At 50.8% G+C, this 22,500-nt stretch overlaps 3 protein-coding genes across 4 annotated transcripts in view; 2 read left to right on the top strand and 1 right to left on the bottom strand.

Annotated features, from left to right (window-relative positions):
• lmbrd2b (LMBR1 domain containing 2b) overlaps positions 1–4,466 on the bottom strand; it is an 11,295-nt gene extending 6,829 nt beyond the window's left edge. The window contains exons 1-6 of one of the 2 annotated variants that reach the window (XM_070988777.1): positions 4,243–4,466; positions 1,262–1,533; positions 1,056–1,168; positions 664–762; positions 414–581; positions 1–131 (exon numbers count right to left, since the gene is read on the bottom strand). The exon at positions 1–131 is cut by the window's left edge and continues 80 nt beyond it. In XM_070988777.1, the coding sequence (XP_070844878.1) occupies positions 1–131; positions 414–581; positions 664–762; positions 1,056–1,168; positions 1,262–1,435 (685 nt within the window). In that variant the 5' untranslated portion in view covers positions 1,436–1,533; positions 4,243–4,466. Of the gene's footprint in view, positions 132–413; positions 582–663; positions 763–1,055; positions 1,169–1,261; positions 1,534–4,231 lie in introns of both variants that reach the window. The other variant, XM_070988776.1, reaches the window with a different exon arrangement.
• Positions 4,467–7,924: 3,458 nt separating this feature from the next.
• ppp1r3b (protein phosphatase 1, regulatory subunit 3B) lies at positions 7,925–9,637 on the top strand. The gene is made up of 2 exons (XM_070989202.1): positions 7,925–8,035; positions 8,764–9,637. The coding sequence occupies exon 2, from the start codon at positions 8,795–8,797 to the stop codon at positions 9,635–9,637; it is 843 nt and encodes a 280-aa protein (XP_070845303.1). The 5' UTR covers positions 7,925–8,035; positions 8,764–8,794.
• Positions 9,638–9,798: 161 nt separating this feature from the next.
• mfhas1 (multifunctional ROCO family signaling regulator 1) overlaps positions 9,799–22,500 on the top strand; it is a 20,983-nt gene continuing 8,281 nt past the window's right edge. The window contains exon 1 of the mRNA XM_070989203.1: positions 9,799–15,908. Coding sequence (XP_070845304.1) covers positions 12,947–15,908 — 2,962 coding nt within the window. The 5' untranslated portion in view covers positions 9,799–12,946. The remainder of the gene's footprint in view (positions 15,909–22,500) is intronic.

Raw genomic sequence — 22,500 nt, forward strand, 5'->3', positions numbered from 1 at the left:
GCAGGTGTCCGTGTCGAGAGGCGTTCCAGTAGGAGCGAGGGATTTCCACCAGGCCGTAACCGAGCAGCAGCACCAGCAGGAACAGGCCCCAGGTGTTCGCCGCCGTGATGCCGATGGTCTGCAGCTCGTACCTGAATCACACGGCAGGGCGAAAGCAAAGTGCCGTCACGCAGAGGGACGCCATGTCCTCCCCCAAAACCTCCTGCACAGACAGCCTGTCTACACCTGATGAGGTCACACTTCACAGGTGAAGCTGAGACCCAGCGTGCGTGTAAACACACTGAGCGACACATGAAACGACGACGCTGATGACAAACTGAAAGATAATGAAGTTAGAGAAGGTTCAGGTGCTCCAGCAGACGTCTGGACGGGGACACCAGCATGAGGAGAACCGTCCTCACTGGTCCACTCACCAGGACAGGTGCCACTCAGGGTGAACGGCCACGTATATGAGCAGAGAGCCGAAGATGAGCAGGTAGGTCCCGTAATAGATGGCGTTCTCAATCAGCGCCGTTTTGATCTTCCCGGTGATGGAGAAGCCTCCAGAGCGAGCGTACGACTGCATGAAGGGAAGCAGCAGCCTGGAAACACAGACCACACCTTCAGACATCTTCACGGCCACGATTTCACACAACAAGGCAGACGCGGCACGCTCATACGGACCAGGTGAGACACTGAGACGTCCAGTACACCACCCTCCAGAACACCGGCATGATGCCATCGGGGATGTAGCTCCACGGCTTGTAGCACGGCTTCGGTGCGCTACGAGAGAGCAGAAGAAGAAGAGAAGGAAGGAGCGTGACACACTGCAGTCAGCTGGTCCACAGGGGGCGCTCTGTCACCGCCCCACTGCACACAGCGAAGGCCACGAGTTCAACGAACGAGGTCGTCAGTGATCACACTGATAACGAGGCGACTGAAGAGTGTATGTGTGTGTGTGTGTGTGTGTGTGTGTGTGTGTGTGTGTGTGTGTGTGTGTGTGTGTGTGTGTATAATTCAATAACCTGACCAAACGAGCTCGTTCAGCTGCCCTCACACACCTGTTGAACACTGACCTTCTCGTGGGTGTGACAGACGCGTTGGCTGAGGTGTGATTGGCTGCTGACGGGCTGGCGCTGGGGGCGGGGACGTGCTCCTCGTGCTCTATCTTGCATTGCTTGTAGATGGTCTGTAAGCAGAGCAAAGAGAAGGCAGCGCTCAGGTTTCTGTCGCGTTTCTGCGACATGAAGGACAAACTGTGTGGCGTGCGCTCGCGGCTGACCGTGCTGACGTCCAGAGGTAAAATGAAGACGATGAGGAAGCACAGATACCAGGCCAGCAGCGTGCCAAACAGCACCATGCGCTGCTGCTTCCTGAAGTCTCCATATCGGTGCAGCAGGAACAGCGCCAGGAAAAACACCACCACGATCTCGATACCCAGAGCAGCCCCGCTCATCCTGCTGCGCTGCGCTCAGCCGGCCGACAGGAACCTGCAGGACGCCAAGCTCCACTTCAACACGTCGCCGGGGACGATGGACGGGAGGACAGCGGCCCCTGGGGAGACACCCACAACAGAACGATGTTCAGGCAGTGTTCATCCATTCATCCATTCATTCAAACTGTATTTAGATTCCTTCATTTCATTGACAATGAAGCTGAGGTCACAACATGGAACGACAGGCACAACCAGCTGGAGCAGCTCCAGGCCGCTGAAGGACGCCGTTTCCAGCGTTTCCAGCGTTTCCAGCGTCCAGCAGATGAAGAGGGCAGCTGACAGACACAGTGCTACTCTTCACCCGCACTGAAGACATGGACCGTCAAACAGAAGCATGCTGACCTGTAAACCATGAAAGGCTCTTTGTACTTTTCCACATGGGGGATGGGGCCCCGTGTCCATGGCAACAAGACCATTCAAAGCCAAAATCAGGCAAACAATCAGGCAACAGCTGATGAAGATCTGTGAGATCCAACCGCTGCTCTAATGAATCAAAAAGGCAGTGAACCTTCAGCACAGTGTGCTTCTTGTCCGGATGTTTGCTTTCAGTTTGATCCAGCAGAAGCTTGTTTGACCAGAAAGGTTCAAAGCACTCATCACGGCGAAGGCTCAAACTGGAACAGCAGCATTTTCATTCCAGCTCAGCTCGGCTGGGATTGGTCCAAGACGAAGCTCGTAAGGATGGAGGCGCTAAAAAATACCGTAAAATGTGTTTCAGCTTCCATGTTTGATGTAAAAGTTCAGAAAGCAGAATGAGTTTAGAGACACAGTTTACTCAAATCAAACACTGACACTAACACAAAGTTTATGTTGTCACTTCGATTCCAGAGGAGATATTAGGTCAGTCAGTTACTCTCCAGGCTACATAGGGCTAACGTCACTGCTAGCTCCTCCAGCAGGCTAACGTCACTGCTAGCTTCTCCAGCAGGCTAATGTCAATGTTAGCTTCTCCAGCAGGCTAACGTCACTGCTAACTCCTCCAGCAGGTTGTCAATGTTAGCTTCTCCAGCAGGCTAACGTCACTGCTAACTCCTCCAGCAGGCTAACGTCAATGTTAGCTTCTCCAGCAGGCTAACGTCACTGCTAGCTCCTCCAGCAGGCTAACGTCAATGTTAGCTTCTCCAGCAGGCTAACGTCACTGCTAGCTCCTCCAGCAGGCTAATGTCAATGTTAGCTTCTCCAGCAGGCTAACGTCACTGCTAACTCCTCCAGCAGGCTAACGTCAATGTTAGCTTCTCCAGCAGGCTAACGTCACTGCTAGCTCCTCCAGCAGGCTAACGTCAATGTTAGCTTCTCTAAGATTTAAGATTTACTTTATTGATCACACACAACATGCATATGCTTCCATGCTTCCAACAGCACTACATGCACGTGCCATGCTTCGGTGAAATTACTTCCTCTGCATTTAACCCATCCTGGAAGTCCTTCCTCTGCGGCAGACCAGGAGCAGTGGGCTGCCAGCCGACAGCGGCGCCCAGGGACCCAAATCACCATTGGTCAGGTGGAGATCTTCATGTTTTTATTGGGGGTTTTATGGAGGATACCCCAGGTGAACACGGGGAGAACATGAAAACTCCACACAGAAAGGCCCTTTTTCCTCGATCAACAGGCACTGAATGGTGGAGGACATGCCCCCCGCACTCACAGCGCCCCAGGTGGGAATCGAACCCGGGACCTTCTAGCTGTGAGGCGAAAGTGTTACCACCTGTCCCACCGTGCCACCAAACCTAGCCTACCTAGCCCACCTCGCCGACTAACACTGATGTTAGCTCCTCTAGCAGGCTAACGTCACTGCTAGCTCCTCCAGCAGGCTAACATCAATATTAGCTCCTCTAGCAGCTAACACTGATGTTAGCTCCTCCAGCAGGCTAACATCAATAGCTTGTAACAACAATGTAACAATGTTGTCATTTAGCATTTAGTATTTCTTTCACAGCTAACGCACTAAAGAAAGAATATTTAGCTTGTTTTATTTATCTGATACACAACCTGTCATAATTGACACGACTTAATATCTTAAGCTGAGAAATGTGACCATTTTCAAATCTGGTGAAATAAAAAAAATCACTTAAAAAGCCCGTAAAGGAAGTGACGTCCCACGTCTGAGGGCCCGTCTCTCCAGACCGGGTCCTCACACGAGGTCTGCAGCTGGACCGCTCTCTTCAGGTGAGATGACCCTGATTACATCATGATGGCATCACGATGACATCACTGTCACCATGGTTCGGGCCCAGCAGTCGTCCCTGTGCCCCTTTACAAACGGCTTCCAGGAGATATCCTGATCTCAGAGAGGAGAAAAACGTTCATGTGACTGCTGTGGACATTCTGTGTAACTTAAATCTGTGGTGTAGCTGTTCCAAGAGTCGCATCTGAACACGTGATCAGACGGGGGGGGGGGGGGGGGGGGGCTTTAGTGATTGAATTATTGGTCATGTGCTGTGATGAGTGACCTCAGAGAGGACACAGACAGCTGCGTCTGTTGTTAGACGTGTCCATGGAAATACGACGGAAACAGATGGACAGACACACCGTCACAGCTTAGAGGGCTCACGGAGACAAACATCAGTACATTGAAGCAGTCATTCAGAGCTAACATTGAAATACTGTCCCATCTGTCTGTCCACGGGACGTTTGACGGAAGCAGCAGCCCGTTCTACGCCCAGACGCGCAGCTCAGCCGTGTTACGTTCACATCACAGCTAGCTCGTTTTGGCTAGCACAATAAGAGCAGAAACGTCACTGCCGCGTTCACTCTTACCGTGACTTAACTGTTTGTTTTTGCTGCTTTCAGCGGGGATCAAGACGTTCAGTGTTCCGTCCAGACGACTGTGTGCTTATATTCCGCAGCGTTCGCCGTTAAAATCATCCGTTTCCTGCTCGCTGGCTGACATCAGTCACATCCTGTTTCCCCACCAGGAGACCAGGAGACCACGATGACGTCAGGGCCAGGCAAGGCGAGGCTCAGCGCATGCGCGGTGGTTGGTGCGTCCTTCACCTTCTTCTCCTTCATGCTGAGGTTTATCTTGGACGTCACTGGGCGCATTACTTCCCCCTACTGGATAAAAAATATTACTACAGTTCCGATTACTTTTACACTTCTGATGCTGACAGCTTCAGTTCCTCTTCATCTCCCACCTGTCCAGTGAAAAGCTCGTATCTCCAGATGTGCTGATGCTGAATGTTTGTGCTGAACTGAAGGATGAAGAGTTCCTTCATGTCTTCTTCAGCTCAGTAAACTCAGCTGAAAAAGCTGAAAACAGCCTGTTTTTCTTTTTGGAGATACAAGGTTCTGACAGGACGCTGCGCTGCAAACATGTGATGATCTTCTAGAATCTGAAGCATTGATGAAGATTAAAGCAGCAACAGGAGATAAAGGAGTTCAATGAGCTGAAACATCTACAGCAGGAACATGAATGAACACATGAATGAACACATGAATGATCACATGAATGAACACATGAATGCAGCAGCAACATGAATGAACACATGAATGCAGCAGCAACATGAATGAACACATGAATGCAGCAGGAACATGAATGAACACATGAATGCAGCAGCAACATGAATGAACACATGAATGCAGCAGGAACATGAATGAACACATGAATGCAGCAGCAACATGAATGAACACATGAATAAACACATGAATAAACACATGAATGCAGCAGGAACATGAATGAACACATGAATGAACACATGAATGCAGCAGGAACATGAATGAACACATGAATGAACACATGAATGCAGCAGGAACATGAATGAACACATGAATGCAGCAGGAACATGAATGAACACATGAATGAACACATGAATGAACACATGAATAAACACATAAATGCAGCAGGAACATGAATGAACACATGAATGCAGCAGCAACATGAATGAACACATGAATGAACACATGAATGCAGCAGGAACATGAATGAACACATGAATGAACACATGAATGCAGCAGGAACATGAATGAACACATGAATGAACACATGAATAAACACATGAATGCAGCAGGAACATGAATGAACACATGAATGAACACATGAATGAACACATGAATGCAGCAGGAACATGAACGAACACATGAATGAACACATGAATGCAGCAGGAACATGAATGAACACATGAATGAACACATGAATGCAGCAGGAACATGAATGAACACATGAATGAACACATGAATGAACACATGAATGCAGCGGGAACATGAATGCACAGAGAGAAACTCACTGACAGCAACACTTCACTCACAGACCACCAGTTTCAGTGCTTTAAGTACATTCTGCTGATAATAACTGTACTCTGTTGTGACTGTAGCTTTCAGTTTTCATGTCTTTTGTGCTCGCTTCCATGTTTTCCAGTTTTTACACGTACAGCTTTCAAAGATAGTGAAATGATGATAAAGTTTTCTGAAGGTATGAAAGCAGTGTGGCTGCTCTTCATCGTCTTCTTGCGCTGCTTACAGACGTTCTCCTGAGTTTCTGTGTTTTGGAGCCTTTACGAGGTCGAACGTAATCTTTGGTTCGCAGCACACCTCTGTCAGCTTCAGTTCAGAACGTACCGATGAGAGCTCTGCGGTAGAAAACATGACAGAGTGCAGCTTCGATCGACCTGCGATTAATGTTTGACTCGTGCTGCTGTCCCATTTATCACAGGCCGCCTTAGTTTGGGCCAGACTGATGAGGAAAGAGCCTATTTTCAGGTCACATATCCACATATGGTGGTGCAGTCAAGGACAGAGTCCTAATCAGAGGCCTGGTGTGTAACTTGTCATAAACCTGGTCTTTCTTCTCTTGAACTTCATCGTTCAGAAGGTTTTCCCTGAACAAATATTTACATGATCAGCCACCAAAAAGCCACAAAGTGATTTCTTCACATTGCTCACGTCTACTCACGAGGTCAATGGAGGCAAAAATAAGCCCTTTATATGTACTGATGCACTTGCATAATTGGCATGGCATGACATGTAATAAGATAAGATAAGATAAGGTAAGGTAAGGTAAGGTAAGGTAAGGTAGGATAATCCTTCATTAATCCACAGTGAGGGACAGACTGTGAGACTTCAGTACAAAAGAAAGCAAGACAAAATGACATAAATCTAATGCTGATGTGGGACAGTTCAGGGTCCACTGATGGCTGAATGTTTGGGAGTGTGTGTCTGCTGAGGAAGGAAGGAGCGGCGGGTGAAGCAGCCACCACCCCCTGTGCCCCCACCACCTCCACTGGGAGGAGGAGGCGTCCCAGGACAGATCTGCTCTTCTTCATTGGTCTGTTCAGTCACTTCCTGTCAGGAGTCAAGATGTGAAAAAGGTCGCCAGGAGCGCCCCCTTTGATCAGGTCTCGTCCCTGGCGTCTGTCTCAGCGGCTGTGGACCAAAATACATGTCTGCCTGTCCGGGCCTCTCAGGTCAGCAGGTCATCAGGCTGAAACTGAACCCAGAGCAGCAGCTCAGAGCAGCAGCAGACCTCCACGAGACGTTAGACCACCTTTGAATCCAGCACAGATAAACCCGCCGTCCCAATCATTCATCAATCAAAAAAATGAACTTCTGTCAACTGATTGATCTGAATAACAGCTTCTCGTCGTGTTCACCGTCATCGTGCTGTGCTGCGTGCTTGTTGTCCATCTGATGAAATGTCACAGTTTGTCCTGTAAACTCAGGTATGGAACCAATCCCAGATCTCAGAGTGAGGACAGGTTGTCTCTGCGGTGGACCAGCAGCAGGCTCAGTCCACCTATGGCTGCGTCCTTTGGAGTCTCCGGCTCCTGAACTGGGACACAGTTATTGATTCCCTATCGGCTGACAGTCGGCTGCAGGTGTTGACTAATCCCAAAATAAGAGCCTGGCAGCAGGACAGCCAATCAGATCACTGCAGGTGACTGAGGTGTTTGATCCACAGGTGTTCAGATCAGAAGTGAAGCAGAATTTAAAATGTGAGGCTGGAGAGATCTCCTGGCAGAGTCAAGCAGAGGATTACTCTCCAGCACAGATCCTCAGATCCTTTTTGCAAACATGGATCACGATCAGGATCAGGATCAGGATCAGGATCAGGATCAGGATCAAAATTCTGAGATGGAACAAATCTAAATGTAACAAATGAGATAAAAACATATTTAAGTCAAAAAAGGAAGTTCGTGTAATCAGAACAAAGTTTTCTTGTCTTTTATTTTGTATTTTCTTCGTGAGGAAGTGAAACTTTTGCTCTTGTCTGTCGGAATTTTGACTGCAGTCAAACTGAGATGATTGATCAGACTGACCGACAGTTTTAACAGAGGTGAAGCCCCGCCCCTCCACGGTGACGCTCCGCCGTCACTCCGTCACAGCTCACTCTGATTGGCTGCGTGCAGGTGTTCACGTGAAGCCCGTGTGGGTCTGAAATCCACGACAGAAAATATGTGCAACATGTTCAGCAGTGAGGCGGAGAGAGGAGGTGGACGGAGGTGTTCTGCCGGTGTTCGGGATTCATCTGCCGACATGACTCCGGACTCTTGTGGACCCGCTGCGTCACGTTAAAGGAGAAGCCGTCAGGTGGTGGTCGGGACCTGTCCAGGTGGCTCGTTGTTTCAGGTAAGCTGGCTGAGTTTGGTGCAGGTGTGTGGAGCGTGCAGCTCGTTTGATTTCTACCTGTAAAGACTGAGAACTGAGACGGAGGGTCAAAGTCTGCGGCGGGGACAGGTGGGTGTGTTGTCCACCTGCGGACACACAGCTGCTCTGCGCGCGCTCATCCATCCAGTTCATGGTGCTCCAAGAGCTCCACAGAGGCCCGAGACTCTATGGACAGACTCCGTGTTGACGACTCTGTCTTCACGTCAAATGACGGCTCGCGCAGTGTTTGGTCATGTGACTGTGAGGCAGCTTCCAGTCCTGGTTGGTTCATTTGATCCGGAGGAGGATCTGATGGTCCAGTTCGTCTTATTACAGACACACAGGGGGTCACACACTCTGACAGGTCACTCACTGATTGGACAGTGTCTGTCTCTCAGCTGGGATCACCTGTCACACCTCAGACCTCATTTACAGAATCTGATCATTTCAGTCAGTCCAATGAGCCACATCTCAGCCACAAACCGACCAACCAGAGCAGAGCCTGAAACAGGTGAGTTCGTGCTAATGTTAAAACATGTTTACCTGAAGTCCGCAGCGCCGGCTCTGCTCTTCCTCCTCTGTACACTGATGATGATGATGATGATGATGATGGTGAGGATGATGATGAGGGTTCAGCAGACCCACACTGCTCAGTGTGACTTGTTATGTGATGGTCCTCTAACGATCACTTCTTCTTCTCTGTCTTTCAGTGTACCGAGTGCATTTCCTGCCGAGCTCACCATGCCGATCGACATGGCCTTACCCCTGTATCTGTCCAATGAGGACTTTGTCTACAGGACGTCCTCCAAAACATGCAAACCGGCTCTGAGCTCCTGCCTGAGGTTTCAGCACCCGCACTGTGTCGACCCGGCGGCGGACGGACGATCGTCCAGGACAGACTCCAGAAAAACCAAGAAGCAGGTGACGTTTGCAGATCACAGAGGTCTGTCTCTGACCAGAGTGAAGGTCTTCTCCGAGTTCAGTGATCCCATCGACATTCCTCTCAGCGTTCAGGAGATGCTCTCTCCGACGGCCGAGGAGGACAAACTGGTGCTGGACTTCGGGCAGCCGTCCTCAGACTACCTGCGCTTCCGTCAGAGCCTGGAGAGGAACCACGTGTGTCTGGAGCACTGCGTGCTGAAGGAGAAGGCTTTAGCAGGAACCATTAAAGTCAAAAACGTGTCTTTTGAGAAGTCTGTGAAGCTGCGGGTGACCTTTGACACCTGGAAGAGCCACACAGACGTAGACTGTGTGTACGTGAAGGACGCGTATCCCAGCTCGTACAGCGACACCTTCTCCTTCCACGTGTCTCTGCCGGACGAGCTGAAGCCTCACGAGCGCGTCGAGTTCGCCGTCTGCTACGAGGTGGGTGGACGTGAGTACTGGGACAGCAACTGCGGGGACAACTACAGGATCGTGTGGTCCTCCATGAAGAGGAGCCACCAGGACGCCTGCAGCCGCCGCACAGACTCCTTTGACTTTGGGATTCATTTTGACCGATACGGCAGCCCCACCTGTTCGCACGGGATTTTCCCCGATTGGCCGAGTTACGCCGGATACGAGAACGCCGGCCCGTACTACTGAACAGGAAGCGGACGTTTGTGGTCGTCCGTGTTGTTTGAGTGAGCGCTTCTGTTCATGGAGGACGCCACAGGCGTCCGGTCTGAAGTCCTCACAGTGGACCAGTCAGTCGGCCGTCAGAGCTGAAGGTCGTCTCCTCTTTGATCGGTGGATGAACTGTTGAGTTGTGCTCAGCCTGAACTGATGCTTTAATATTTTCTTCCCACAATAATGCAAAACTTTCACTTTCACTAGTTCAACCAATGAGTTTTTATTGGTTCAGAGTAAAATCTTCTTTTACAGAAGAAGTTTTCCCATCACGAGCCGCTTTAAGTCAGTGTGGAGGTCTGCTGGTTCTCAGCTCTCGACCTCATCATCACCTTCTTCTTCTTCTGTGGACGTCCTGATGGTCGTGTTTGCACAAGAGAACAAAGAGAAACTACGTTTGTTCACGTTTGATGCTGACGAAGCGTCTGTAGTTTAGCGTCCGTCTGTAGTTTAGTGTCCGTCTGTAGTTTAGCGTCCGTCTGTAGTTTAGCGTCCGTCTGTAGTTTAGCGTCCGTCTGTAGTTTAGTGTCCGTCTGTAGTTTAGCGTCCGTCTGTAGTTTAGCGTCCGTCTGTAGTTTAGTGTCCGTCTGTAGTTTAGCGTCATAAAGACTCAATAAAGTCAAGCATTTTAAGATGTTCAGTGATGTTTTTACACTTTGAATTGTGAAACTTTGTTACCAAAGATTAAAAAGAGAAAAAGGACAATAAAATTTCATATTTGCAGAATTTCATCTTGACTTTTGTTTGTTTGCACGTTTTAAAGTCTGATTTGTGAGTTAAAAAGTGATTTCATCCACGTGATGAAAAGTTTGTTTCCCTCAGAAATAAATCAGAATGTCTCTCTGTCAGTCAGTCTCTCTGACGTCCTTCCTTTGGACAAAAGTCTCCACGTTTAATCTGGTTTACTTCAGCTATGACATTAATGTACTTTCTAAATGCAGTTTTTATGTTGTGAAAATGTTTTTCTTCTAGAACTTTGAACGATATTCAGACTTTTAATATTTAAGCTGCAGTTTATCAGACCGAAGTGAGACGTCAGCACTGATCAATAAGAACAAACAGTTTAGAACTGAAGACGTCAAACAGGAAGTTTAGTAAAAATAAAGGGTCAGCGTTTGAAGGAGGCGACATGTTTGAACTCAGCGTTACAGAAGGAGCTCACCTGTGTGACGGCTCACCTGTCTGCAGGAAACTGGCTGGACAGGATCAACATACCCTCACACACACACCTCCTGGTCCAGGACTCAGGTGCTGGTCCAGGACTCAGGTGCTGGTCCAGGACTCTGCTGCTGGTCCAGGACTCTGCTGCTGGTCTACAGTGAGACCTTTAACAAAAACTAAACGTGGATCCGTCATCGCTCCAGTGTCGGTTGGGTTCTGTTAGCTTCCTGTCTCTGAGGGGACAGGGTTTAAAACTTCTCTCTGTTTGAAGGGTTAAGATGAGGTAAGGGATTAGTCTTTGACCTCTGACCTCTGACCTCTGAGAGGAGCCTCGGGTCAGCTCAGTGAGTGAAGGAGGCTTTAATGAGTCTCAAACCAGGAGCTGCTGCAGTTCAGCTGAAAGCGCCTGAAAGAGTGACGTCAGAAAGAAAAGTCACATTTGTGAATGTGCAGCTTCAAGTTAAGAACGTTTAAATAAAGTTTTGTTTTCTGTCATTAGTTTGACCCTCATGAGGACAAAGGGGTGGACTCATCACGTCAGGCTGACGAAGAAGCTTTGATGGCACAGAAACCAGAAAATAAAGAAATCTGAAACAAGCGTCTGTTCAGACTTTGACTGTCAACAACTCTGTGTCCACGAAGGACTGCTAACAGGACAAACCAGCTGAAGACAGAGTGAGACTCACATCATCTTCATCCTCAAAGTCCTCTGTTCAAATGCGTCTCTGTGTCCTCTCTGGATGCATCGCCTCTGTCAGCTCTCTTGTTAGCTAATAAGTGCCGTGGTGTCAGCCGTGGACATGTCCTGCATGTCTCTGCTCATATGACCCTGAGAATGTAGGACAGTCTCATGTGGACGTGGATCTGAGGCCTCGTCGGCCTGCTGTGTTTGCTCTGCAGGTAAAACGAGTTCATTTATGTAACGAGGCTGAGCTGTGAGAGGAAAGCCGACAGGAAGTCCTTCATTACATTCACACAGAGCGTGACGAAGGTGCTCGTCATCATCACAACATGGCGAGAACAAGGTGAGCGAAGAGGACATGTCTGTCAACAAGCTGCTGAACTCATCCACATTATAGCTTAATAATGTCTTTTTGTCCATGTTCTAACATTAATGATGTCTTTTTGTCCACTAGTCTCTCTTGTTTTTCTGCCTCTCTCTGTTACATTGTCCATTTCTGTCCATTTCTTCCTGCTCAAAGCCTTTTTTTTGGACTGAATGAGTCTCTGAGGACACAATCTGTCTCTGCTGGTCAGTGAGTCTCTCTGTTTGTGGTATTGATAAGACTGACTTGGCTTGTCCCTCTTTGCACACCATGTCCTACAGATGGAGACAGAGTCCATGTTAGTCACAGCAGACTGAGTGTCCTCTGTCTCTTCTGTCTCTTCTGTCTTCAGTTTTCTGTAAATATGTAACGAAAACCTTCTCGCTGGTTTTCAGGGTTGGGGTCTTCATTCAGGTCTTTGTCTTTGTCCATTCAGACTGTCAACTCATGTCTCATCACGTCCTTCTCTGGACTCTCTCTGCTTTTAAACACATAATGTCGTCTTTTCTTTTCACGTTTACATTTGGCTGAATTTGCTGAATTGAAGCTGCTTTAATCGAGTGAGGACAAACACTTTCCCTCTTCCTCCCCCTCTTCCTCCCCCTCCTCCCCGCACGGCAGGGAGGAGAAAGGGCGGAGAAAGGGAGGGAGGGATCCAGAGATCTGACGCAGTGTGAGCGGCTGCTGCCTCACTTCCACTCCCCGCTCCCAGGAAGCGCTTCGACGGCTCGGAAAGCCTCACAAACCCGGAGATCTACCCCGAGAGAGGGGTTCACAGGACGGCGTGTGGTGGCGATGAGGACGCCGGTGAAGGACATTGTGCGCCCGCGGCACCGGAGCTCGGGTTGGGGGTTAGAACCGGATCTGTAACCGCGGTGGTTTGTTTTCATTGTGTGCTGAGTGGCGCAGGAGAAAAGGATGCCTCCGCGGCCGCAGACGCTCCTCCTGCTCCCGTCGAAACGCTCGATTATTTCCCGACACAAACGGTCTTTTCTGTCCTCTCTGACGGAGGCTCTGCTGCTCAGGAGCGCGCTGATTTGTGAGGATCACCGTCCACCATGCTGCCCGCTCGGTCTCCATGAAAACTCTCAATGAAAACAAGGAGGAGGAGGAGGAGGAGGGCTCCGGCTGCAACGCCATGGTGGACAAGGAGAACAATCTGAAAACGGCCAGGTTGTGGAGGGATGCCGCCCTCCGCTCCAGGAAGCTGCGGAGCAACCTGCGCCAGCTCACCCTCTGCTCCAAAGACAACCAGATCATACTGCCGGAGGATGTAGCCGAGATAGAGGTGCTCAATCTGGGCAACAACTCGCTCCAGGAGCTGCCAGACGGGTTGGGATCCTCCCTCAACAACCTGCGCATCCTCGTCCTGCGCAGGAACAAGTTCACAGCTGTTCCCCGGGTGGTGTTCCAGCTGGGGCAGCTGGTGGAGCTCGACATGAGCCACAACTGCCTTAGAAGCTTCTCTGAAGGTGTGGGTCAGCTGAAGGGGCTGAAGAAGCTCTGCATCAGCCACAACAAAATCCCCTGTCTGCCGGCTCAGATCGGAGCGCTTCAGTTTTTGGAGGAACTGGACATCAGCTTCAATGACCTGCACGATTTCCCCAGATCGTTCTGCAGCCTGGCCAAGCTGCGGACTCTGGATGCAGACCACAACAAGCTGAACCAGTTCCCCCCTGAGATCCTGGCCCTCAGCGAGCTGGAGGAACTCGACTGCTCTGGGAACAAGTTTGAGATGTTACCAGCAGACATCATGAAGCTGCAGTCCATCAAAATCCTCTGGCTCAGCAGTCTTCACATGTCCACCTTACCTGACACATTCTGTCACCTGCACAACCTGGAGAGCCTGATGCTGGACGGGAACAACCTCAAAGTGCTGCCTCCTGCCTTTGGTCATCTACAAAGACTCAAAATGATCAATTTGTCATCTAACGAGTTTGAGGATTTTCCCCAGGTTCTATTAAGCATCACAGGGTTAGAGGAACTTTACCTGAGCAGGAATACACTGACTCATATTCCAGAGGAAATCGGGCAGCTGGTGAAGCTGGCCAACCTCTGGCTGGACAATAACAACATCACATATCTCCCGGATTCTATTGTGGAGCTGGAGAAGTTGGAGGAACTTGTTTTACAGGGTAACCAAATAGCCATACTTCCAGATAATTTTGGAAAGCTGTCCAAAGTGAACATTTGGAAGGTGAAGGACAACCCTCTCATCCAGCCTCCGTATGAGGTGTGTATGAAGGGGATCCCGTACATCGCAGCCTATCAGAAGGAGCTTGCACATTCGCAGCTTGCCGTGAAGCCGCGGCTGAAGCTGATTGTGATGGGAATGAAGAATGCTGGGAAAACACGGCTCAGGCAGAGCGTGGTGAGCACACAGCAGGACGTCACAGGAGTCCAGGGAAACGGAGGAATTGAAGTCACTAACTGGGTGGCAGATGCTGATCGCTGTCTTACATTTCTGGTGTATGATTTGTCAGGGAAGCAAAACTATGACCTCATCAAACCCTTTTTCCTCTCCCCCGGTGCTCTCTACGTTCTCGTTGTGAATCTCAAAGCATATTCACCCAAGAACTTTTATGCCCACGTTGGGCATTTCCTCCACCTCCTCACTGCCAAAGTACCCCACGCTGTTGTGTGCTTGGTGGGCACACATGCAGACCTGTGTGGAGAGGTGGAGGTGGAGGAGAAGACTCTGGACATCCACAGACAGATCGGCCTACAGGAGAAGAGGGACATCCAGAGCCTGAGGAGTCTGGCTCTGCAGGTGGATCACGCGCTGGAGCAGGGCTACAGCGTCCGCTCCTCCAGCCCTCACGTCCTCTTCTACGGAGTCTCTGACAGGAACCTGAGGCGGAGGAAGTCCCAGCTGCAGTACATGCTGAACCACCGGCTGCAGATCCTGTCTCCTGTGCTGAGTGTCAGCTGCTTGGAGACTCAGAGGAACATCCAGAGGCTGAGGGAGAAGCTCATGTCTGTGGCAGACCACAGGGAGATTTTCCCCAATCTCCACCGCGTGCTGCCAAAATCCTGGCAGATGCTGGAGGAGCTGCACTTTAAGCCCAAAGACCTGTGGCTGTCGTGGTGGGACTCGGCCCGTCTGGGCCTCCAGGCGGGGCTCACAGAGGACCGACTGCAGAGCGCCTTATCCTACCTGCACGAGAGCGGGAAGCTGCTCTACTTTGAGGACAGCCTGACCCTGAAGGAGTATGTTTTCCACAATCTTCCACGATTCATTGCGATTCTCAATGTCTTTTTCCAGAGGGACGAGTCCACACTATTGGACAGGCTCCTCTCTGAGGGCGAGAGGGGGGACAAGGGGAGGGTGAGTTTGGTTATAGAGGACGAAAAGGGAGAGAACCTCAGGGTGACCCATCTGCAGCACCATGTGGAGGGCTTCCTCCAGCACGGCCTTTTGCCCTCCAACGTCATCCGCCTGCTCCTCAGACCGCTCATCCAGACCCAGCAGGACCTCCACCTCATCATGGAGCTTCTGGAGAAGATGGGGATCTGCTACTGCATCAACAAACCCCGCAGCAAGCCTCTGAACGGAGCTACGGCGTGGTACAAGTTCCCCAGCTACGTCAGCAACGAGGAGCCCCGGGCGGGGGCGGGGGCGGAGGCCTCGGCCGGCGGCAGCTCTCTGCCTCAGTGCCAGTTCTTCTCTGTGGAGCAGCTGCACATCCAGTACAGCTTCCCCTTCCTGTTTCCTCCAGGACTGTTCGCACGCTTCAGCGTTCAGATAAACAGCCACGTGGTTCAGAGGTCGGATGGCAGGCATCAGATCTTCGCCTATCGAGGTAAAGTCCCCGTGGTGATCAGCCACCGGCCCTCCAAAGGGAAGCTGCAGGCAGAGACTCTGTCCATCGCCAGCCAGGCCTCACTGCCCAACATCTGGACGGCGTGGCAGGCCATCACTCCGCTGGTGGAGGAGCTGAACGTGCTGCTGCAGGAGTGGCCCGGCCTGCACTACTCTGTACATATTCTGTGTTCCAAGTGCCTGAAGAGAGGGTCGTCCAGCCCCCACGCCTTTCCAGGTAAATGATCTCTACTTCCTCACATCGCACTCTTTTTGTTCATCCCACCATGTTTCAGCTCTGTGTCCTTCATCGGTCATGTGACCAACAGAATGCAAGCGGTCTGTCAGCGTCTTCCTGGTAAAGGAAACGTGACTCATGTAAGCAGACTGATCACAGACGTTCACCGTAACACCGTCAGACTGTAAACAAACACAGAGGCTCCAGCATCTGACGGCGTCTCTGTATATTTAACGTTCATTTGGACCAACTGTCCAAGACCCAGACGTCCACTTTGACATGATGTCAGACGCAGAAAAGCAGAGTGCTTTCAGAGTGCTCTGAAAACCATCAGGATCTTATTTTTTCAGAATGACAAATACGATCTGTCATCTCAGCTCATCGGTGGGTGAAAAGGCTGAATCATGCAGGAAGTCACATTCTCTGACCTTTAACCTTGTTTTTCAACGATTAGTCAGTCAGAGATGAGTCAGACTGAGCTGAGCCTCAGAGCAGCACATTTTCATAGTGTCCTGATGTTTTAGAGGCTAATCGATCAGTTCATGTGCACAGCAATCGATAACTAGTAGATACTGACTTTAGTAAAGCACACGGGAGGATGATGATGGTCTGACCTGCAGGTCACATGACTGATGGAGCATGTGTGGTGAACGGAGCAGAGTGACGTCTGTCAGAAATGTTTCTGAACTTATTGATTAGACTCAGATCCACTCTGATCAGGAAGCCGGTCAGCGGAGGCCCCACAGGGGCTGCTGCTGCTGGTCCTGGGTCAGAGGGCGGCAGAGATAATCCTCGGTGCTGGATGCGGTCGTCATGGCAGCGTGACCTGGTTTTGATGACAGAGCTGCTCTAACAGTGAAATGTGAGGTCATGTGACGTGTCGCAGGTATTTTATTGGGTTTGAGATGATGTCATCAGTGTGTGTCAGCAGCCTCTGGACCTGAGGATGATACTGCAGTACTACACTACCTCTACTAGTATTTGTCATCTGGTTCCAGTGTTCACACTCTGTATGTTTGAGTTTAGTTGCTCAATCAATGATCTGAAGACTGAACACTTTCAATTTCTGCTTCTGTCTGAAACCGTAGTAACTGTTCTGGGCGTCGGCCTGTTGATGACATCATCCTGGACATTTTTTACAGTGTTTTCTGACGTTGTACAGACAGAACGACAGACCGGTGTGATGCCTCACAGAGGCTCAGGTGTGTGTGTGCTTCCAGTGTCATGGCTGCCGTCTGATCAGAGAAACTCCAGAACAGGAAGTGCCCTTTGTTTGTCTCTGGAGGATGAAGGCAGAGGACAGCTCGGCTCTTTGTCTCATGCTGTCTGCAGAGGAATGTCCTCTGTGCGTCGTGATGCATTTGAGTGAAAGTCGGTAAAATTCAAACCTGTTTCCTGGTTTACCTGCTCAGTGTGCCAGGTGTGGGGTCAGGAGGGATGCAGGTGAAGCCGATGTGGTTTATTGGTCGACGATTGGAAAGCCAGTAATGAGAGCACAGAGGTGATTTACCTGGAGAAAGAATCTGATTGGTCGGAATACACACGCACACACACACGCACGCGCACACACACACACACACACACACACACACACACACACGCACACGCACACGCACACACACACACACACACACACACACACACACACACACACTCACTCCCTTTCACCCCCCCCCCCGTGGGTCCTTCAGGCCTTGTATGGTCTCGGGCTCTCAGCTGACGGACGCTTCAGGCTCGGCTGAGCTCTCGTCTGTGTGGACGTTCTTCTTCTTCTGCTGTAGTTTAACGGTTCAGGCCGGCGCTCCGTGACTGGAGCTGCTGATCGTCAGCACGGTAAATTATTGCATCTGTCCAGTTAGTAATCGATTACTGGCCTGATCAGCTGATCAGGTGCTCAGGTGATTATCTGATCAGGTGATCACCTGATCAGATGCTCAGCTCTTAATGTGCAGTATGGATGTGATGTAGAAGGTGGAGCTGTTGGGCGGAGGTCTGTCCGGTGGGAGCGTCGCAGCACTTTCACTCATCAGTCCGTGGATCTCCTCTCAGGCGGACCTCCTGCTGCCCGGCCCCTCCTCTTAATCCAGTTACAGGATCAGCTGGGATTACGGCGGGTTACAGAGCCAGTAGTGGAGCAGCAGGTGGAGCAGCAGGCGGAGCTGAGCTCGCTCACGCTGCAGCTACACAAACACAGAGCGGACCTACCTGTCGCTCAGGTGACGTCAGGCTTCACCTGCAGGCCACATTTCACTGAGCTGGGATCAGTTTGAACATGTCTGCTGTGAGAATACGCTGAACCCTTTAACACTGAACCATCATCATCATCCATCATCTGAAGAGGAAGAGCTGCGTCACCTCATCCGGGAGATGAAGATGATGATGATGATGAACAGCAAGGGGGTTTCTGTTCATGTTGGCCTGCAGGACTTAAAGTGACCCGTCTTTACGCTCCATTCACACCTGCTCAGCAGGTGACTGCTGTGTTTACTGTTGCTTAGCAGCATGTGATTGGGCCTGTGTGTACCTAATAAAGTGGCCGCTGTGAGTCTGAATGAAGCCACGTCAGCACTGAGCAGCCTGTTCAAACACGTCCGTCACTTCGTCTCATTACACACAAAATCTCAGCGTCAGTTTGATTCATGTCAGACAGGAAGTGGAAACGTGATGTCGCTGAGTCATCGGGGACGCTGTCTGTCCCTCGCTGTCCTGTCGGAGCGTCTTGTTGCTGTTTGTCTGAGTGAAGCGTGTCGGTGAGTGATCTGGTTCAGAGGACAATCCCGTTATGTCACCCTGCGGTAAGCCTGCTGTTTTACCTCAGACATGTGACTGAGGCTGTGGCGGCTCAGGAAGCGCTCAGAGGCTCTGTGGGCGGGTCTGTGATGACGGTGGGTCCCTGAACGCCTCGTCACCAGCCGGCTGGGACCCGTCGACTCGACCTGAGATTGAGAAATCAGACGGGTCCAGACTCGTCCTCGCTCATGTTGAAACCGGATGGTTCACCGTGAATTCAGGCGTCTGCTGCCTGACGGTGATTCTGCCGTGAAGGATCCTGTTTTGGAATTTCCCCTCGTGGGACTAATAAAGGAATATTGAATTGAATTGAATTGAGTTTCGTTAACACGCCCACAAAAATGGGGATTTGAGTTTTTGAGTTTCATGTAAAAAGTCAGTTTTATCTCCTTTCACAAAGATTTAGACAGACGCCGTCGGTTCTCGCTCTAGTCTACGTCTTCGTGGTCTCTGATCCCCCAGAAACAGAAAAGTCTTTAGATGCTGAAGAAATGTGTCCTCACTGGTGTGGTTATACTTGCAAACAGGAAGTGTTTGTGTCCTCCTGATTCATGGCCACGGCAGCAGAAAAACGGCGTTTGGACTTAAAGTGGAGTGGTTTCCTGAGTCCTGACAGCTGAATGGCAGCGTGCAGCGGCAGAGAGACCACGACGAGGCGTTTGGCTGCTGGAGGCTCGTCTGCTCGCTGCACGCCGCCATCGGTCTGTCAGCACGCCGCCAGCAAATCCAGAATCTGTTATTATCGTCCGTCCAGCTGCTCCGACGAGGCCATCGCGTGACATCATGCAGACAGGTGCTGTGCCGGCCAATCAGATCCATGTCAGATCACATGGTAGACGTGGAGCTGTTTGTCTACACGGCAGCAGCTTCAGACCTCACAGGTGCTTTAGGTCCGCCTTCTTCCTGTTTACCTGCGTAATACGGTGACCGGGTGTTGTACTCCTGGTGCTGCTGAAGTTCTGGCGGCCCACATTGAAATACTGCACCTGAACACATCCTGAGGCGGAGGGCTGACATGCACATGACGTGCTGACCTCATCCAGAAAGCACGTCCTGTCCTTAGTGTCCTCAGCTTCAGCTCATGACATGCAGACGTCCTCAGGCCTCAGCCAGAGACCAGCAGCAGCTGAAGACCAGGAGGAGACATCAGAGAGCTCCGACTGTTTGTCTCAGGCTGCTTTTAGGACGTCAGTGACGACTTTGAAGGCTTTTCATGGAAACACGTTCGGCTGATTTTCAGAGTTCAGCCCGCAGGTTCTCTGCCGGTTCCAGGTTCCCGCCTCACTTAGTTTTGGCAGTGTCCTCTGCCATGGATGTAGACCAGATCCCGGCTGTCCGGCGGCTGATCACAGGGATCGGTGTGATGTGACGTGTGTTCAGAGGCCGGTCACGATGTTTCGGGCTGACGGTCAGAGCCTCGTCCTGCCGGCTGATTCTGCTTCGATCCTGGTTCAGCCTCTCAGATGTAGATCTTTTGCCTTTGATAGCGAAATGAATCTCTGGCTTTTGGACTGTTGGTTGGACAAAACGAGACTTCTGAATACGTCAGTGTAATTTTGGTCTCTGGGAAAACGTGATGGACATTTTTCACTGTTTTATGTGGACCGAGTAATGATGGACAGATTCTTCTTTTCTGAAAATGAGCGTTTGTTGCAGCCCTGCTTTGATGAGCCTCTGCAGGCCAGACAGCACAGACATCACAGACACACAGACAGCACAGACACACAGACACACAGACAGCACAGACACACAGACAGCACAGACACACAGACGCACAGACACACAGACACACAGACACACAGACAGCACAGACACACAGACGCACAGACACACAGACACACAGACAGCACAGACATCACAGACACACAGACAGCACAGACACACAGACACACAGACAGCACAGACACACAGACGCACAGACACACAGACACACAGACAGCACAGACACACAGACGCACAGACACACAGACACACAGACAGCACAGACACACAGACGCACAGACGGCACAGACAGCACAGACACACAGACAGCACAGACACACAGACGCACAGACGCACAGACAGCACAGACAGCACAGACACACAGACACACAGACAGCACAGACAGCACAGACACACAGACAGCACAGACAGCACAGACACACAGACACACAGACAGCACAGACAGCACAGACACACAGACGGCACAGACAGCACAGACACACAGACGCACAGACACACAGACAGCACAGACACACAGACACACAGACCCACAGACGGCACAGACACACAGACACACAGACAGCACAGACACACAGATGCACAGACAGCACAGACGCACAGACGCACAGACACACAGACAGCACAGACACACAAACGGCACAGACACATAGACACACAGACACACAGACGCACAGACGCACAGACAGCACAGACAGCACAGACACACAGACGCACAGACAGCACAGACACACAGACGGCACAGACAGCACAGACGCACAGACAGCACAGACACACAGACGCACAGACAGCACAGACACACAGACACACAGACGGCACAGACACATAGACACACAGACAGCACAGACGCACAGACAGCACAGACGCACAGACACACAGACAGCACAGACACACAGACGCACAGACACACAGACAGCACAGACACACAGACAGCACAGACACACAGACGGCACAGACACATAGACACACAGACAGCACAGACGCACAGACACACAGACAGCACAGACACACAGACAGCACAGACACACAGACAGCACAGACACACAGACAGCACAGACACACAGACAACACAGATGCAGGTCTGCGTCAGCTGGACTCTGCTGCTCGTTTTCTGCTCCTCACAGTTCATGTGACGTGTTTGATCCTCTGTTTCACCACACTGTTAATCCTCAGACTGAGCTGAAGAACTTCATTCACACAGTACACACTGTACACAGTACACACTGTACACACTGTACACAGTACACACTGTACACGGTACACACTGTACACACTGTACACAGTAAACACTGTACACACTGTACACACTGTACACACTGTACACAGTACACACTGTACACACTGTACACACTGTACACAGTACACACTGTACACACTGTACACAGTACACACTGTACACAGTACACAGTACACACTGTACACACAGTACACACTGTACACACTGTACACACACTGTACACAGTACACACAGTACACACTGCACACACTGCACACAGTACACACACTGCACACACACTGCACACACACTGCACGCACACAGCACACACAGCACACACTGCACACACACGGCACACACACAGCACACACACTGCACACACACAGCACACACACAGCACACACACTGCACACACACAGCACACACACAGCACACACACTGCACACACACAGCACACACACTGCACACACACTGCACACACACTGCACACACACTGCACACACACTGCACGCACACAGCACACACAGCACACACTGCACACACACTGCACACACACTGCACACACACTGCACACTGCACACAGCACACACACTGCACACACACTGCACACACACTGCACACAGCACACACGCTGCACACACACTGCACACAGCACACACACTGCACACAGCACACACACTGCAAACACACTGCACACACTCCATGCAGCTCTGCAGCTGGCAGTCAGCGTGCCTGCAGCTGGAACCTGAGCTGGGGACTATTTGTGGCGGAGCTCTGGTTTCTGAGTCCGTCTCAAAGGTCACTCAGGGTGGTGTCTCACATGTGTTGGTGGTGTCAGGGAGCAGATTTAGAAGCTTTGGCGTGGCG

The sequence above is a fragment of the Chaetodon trifascialis genome, chromosome 20, assembly GCF_039877785.1.
Source record: "Chaetodon trifascialis isolate fChaTrf1 chromosome 20, fChaTrf1.hap1, whole genome shotgun sequence".
NCBI lineage: Eukaryota > Metazoa > Chordata > Actinopteri > Chaetodontiformes > Chaetodontidae > Chaetodon > Chaetodon trifascialis.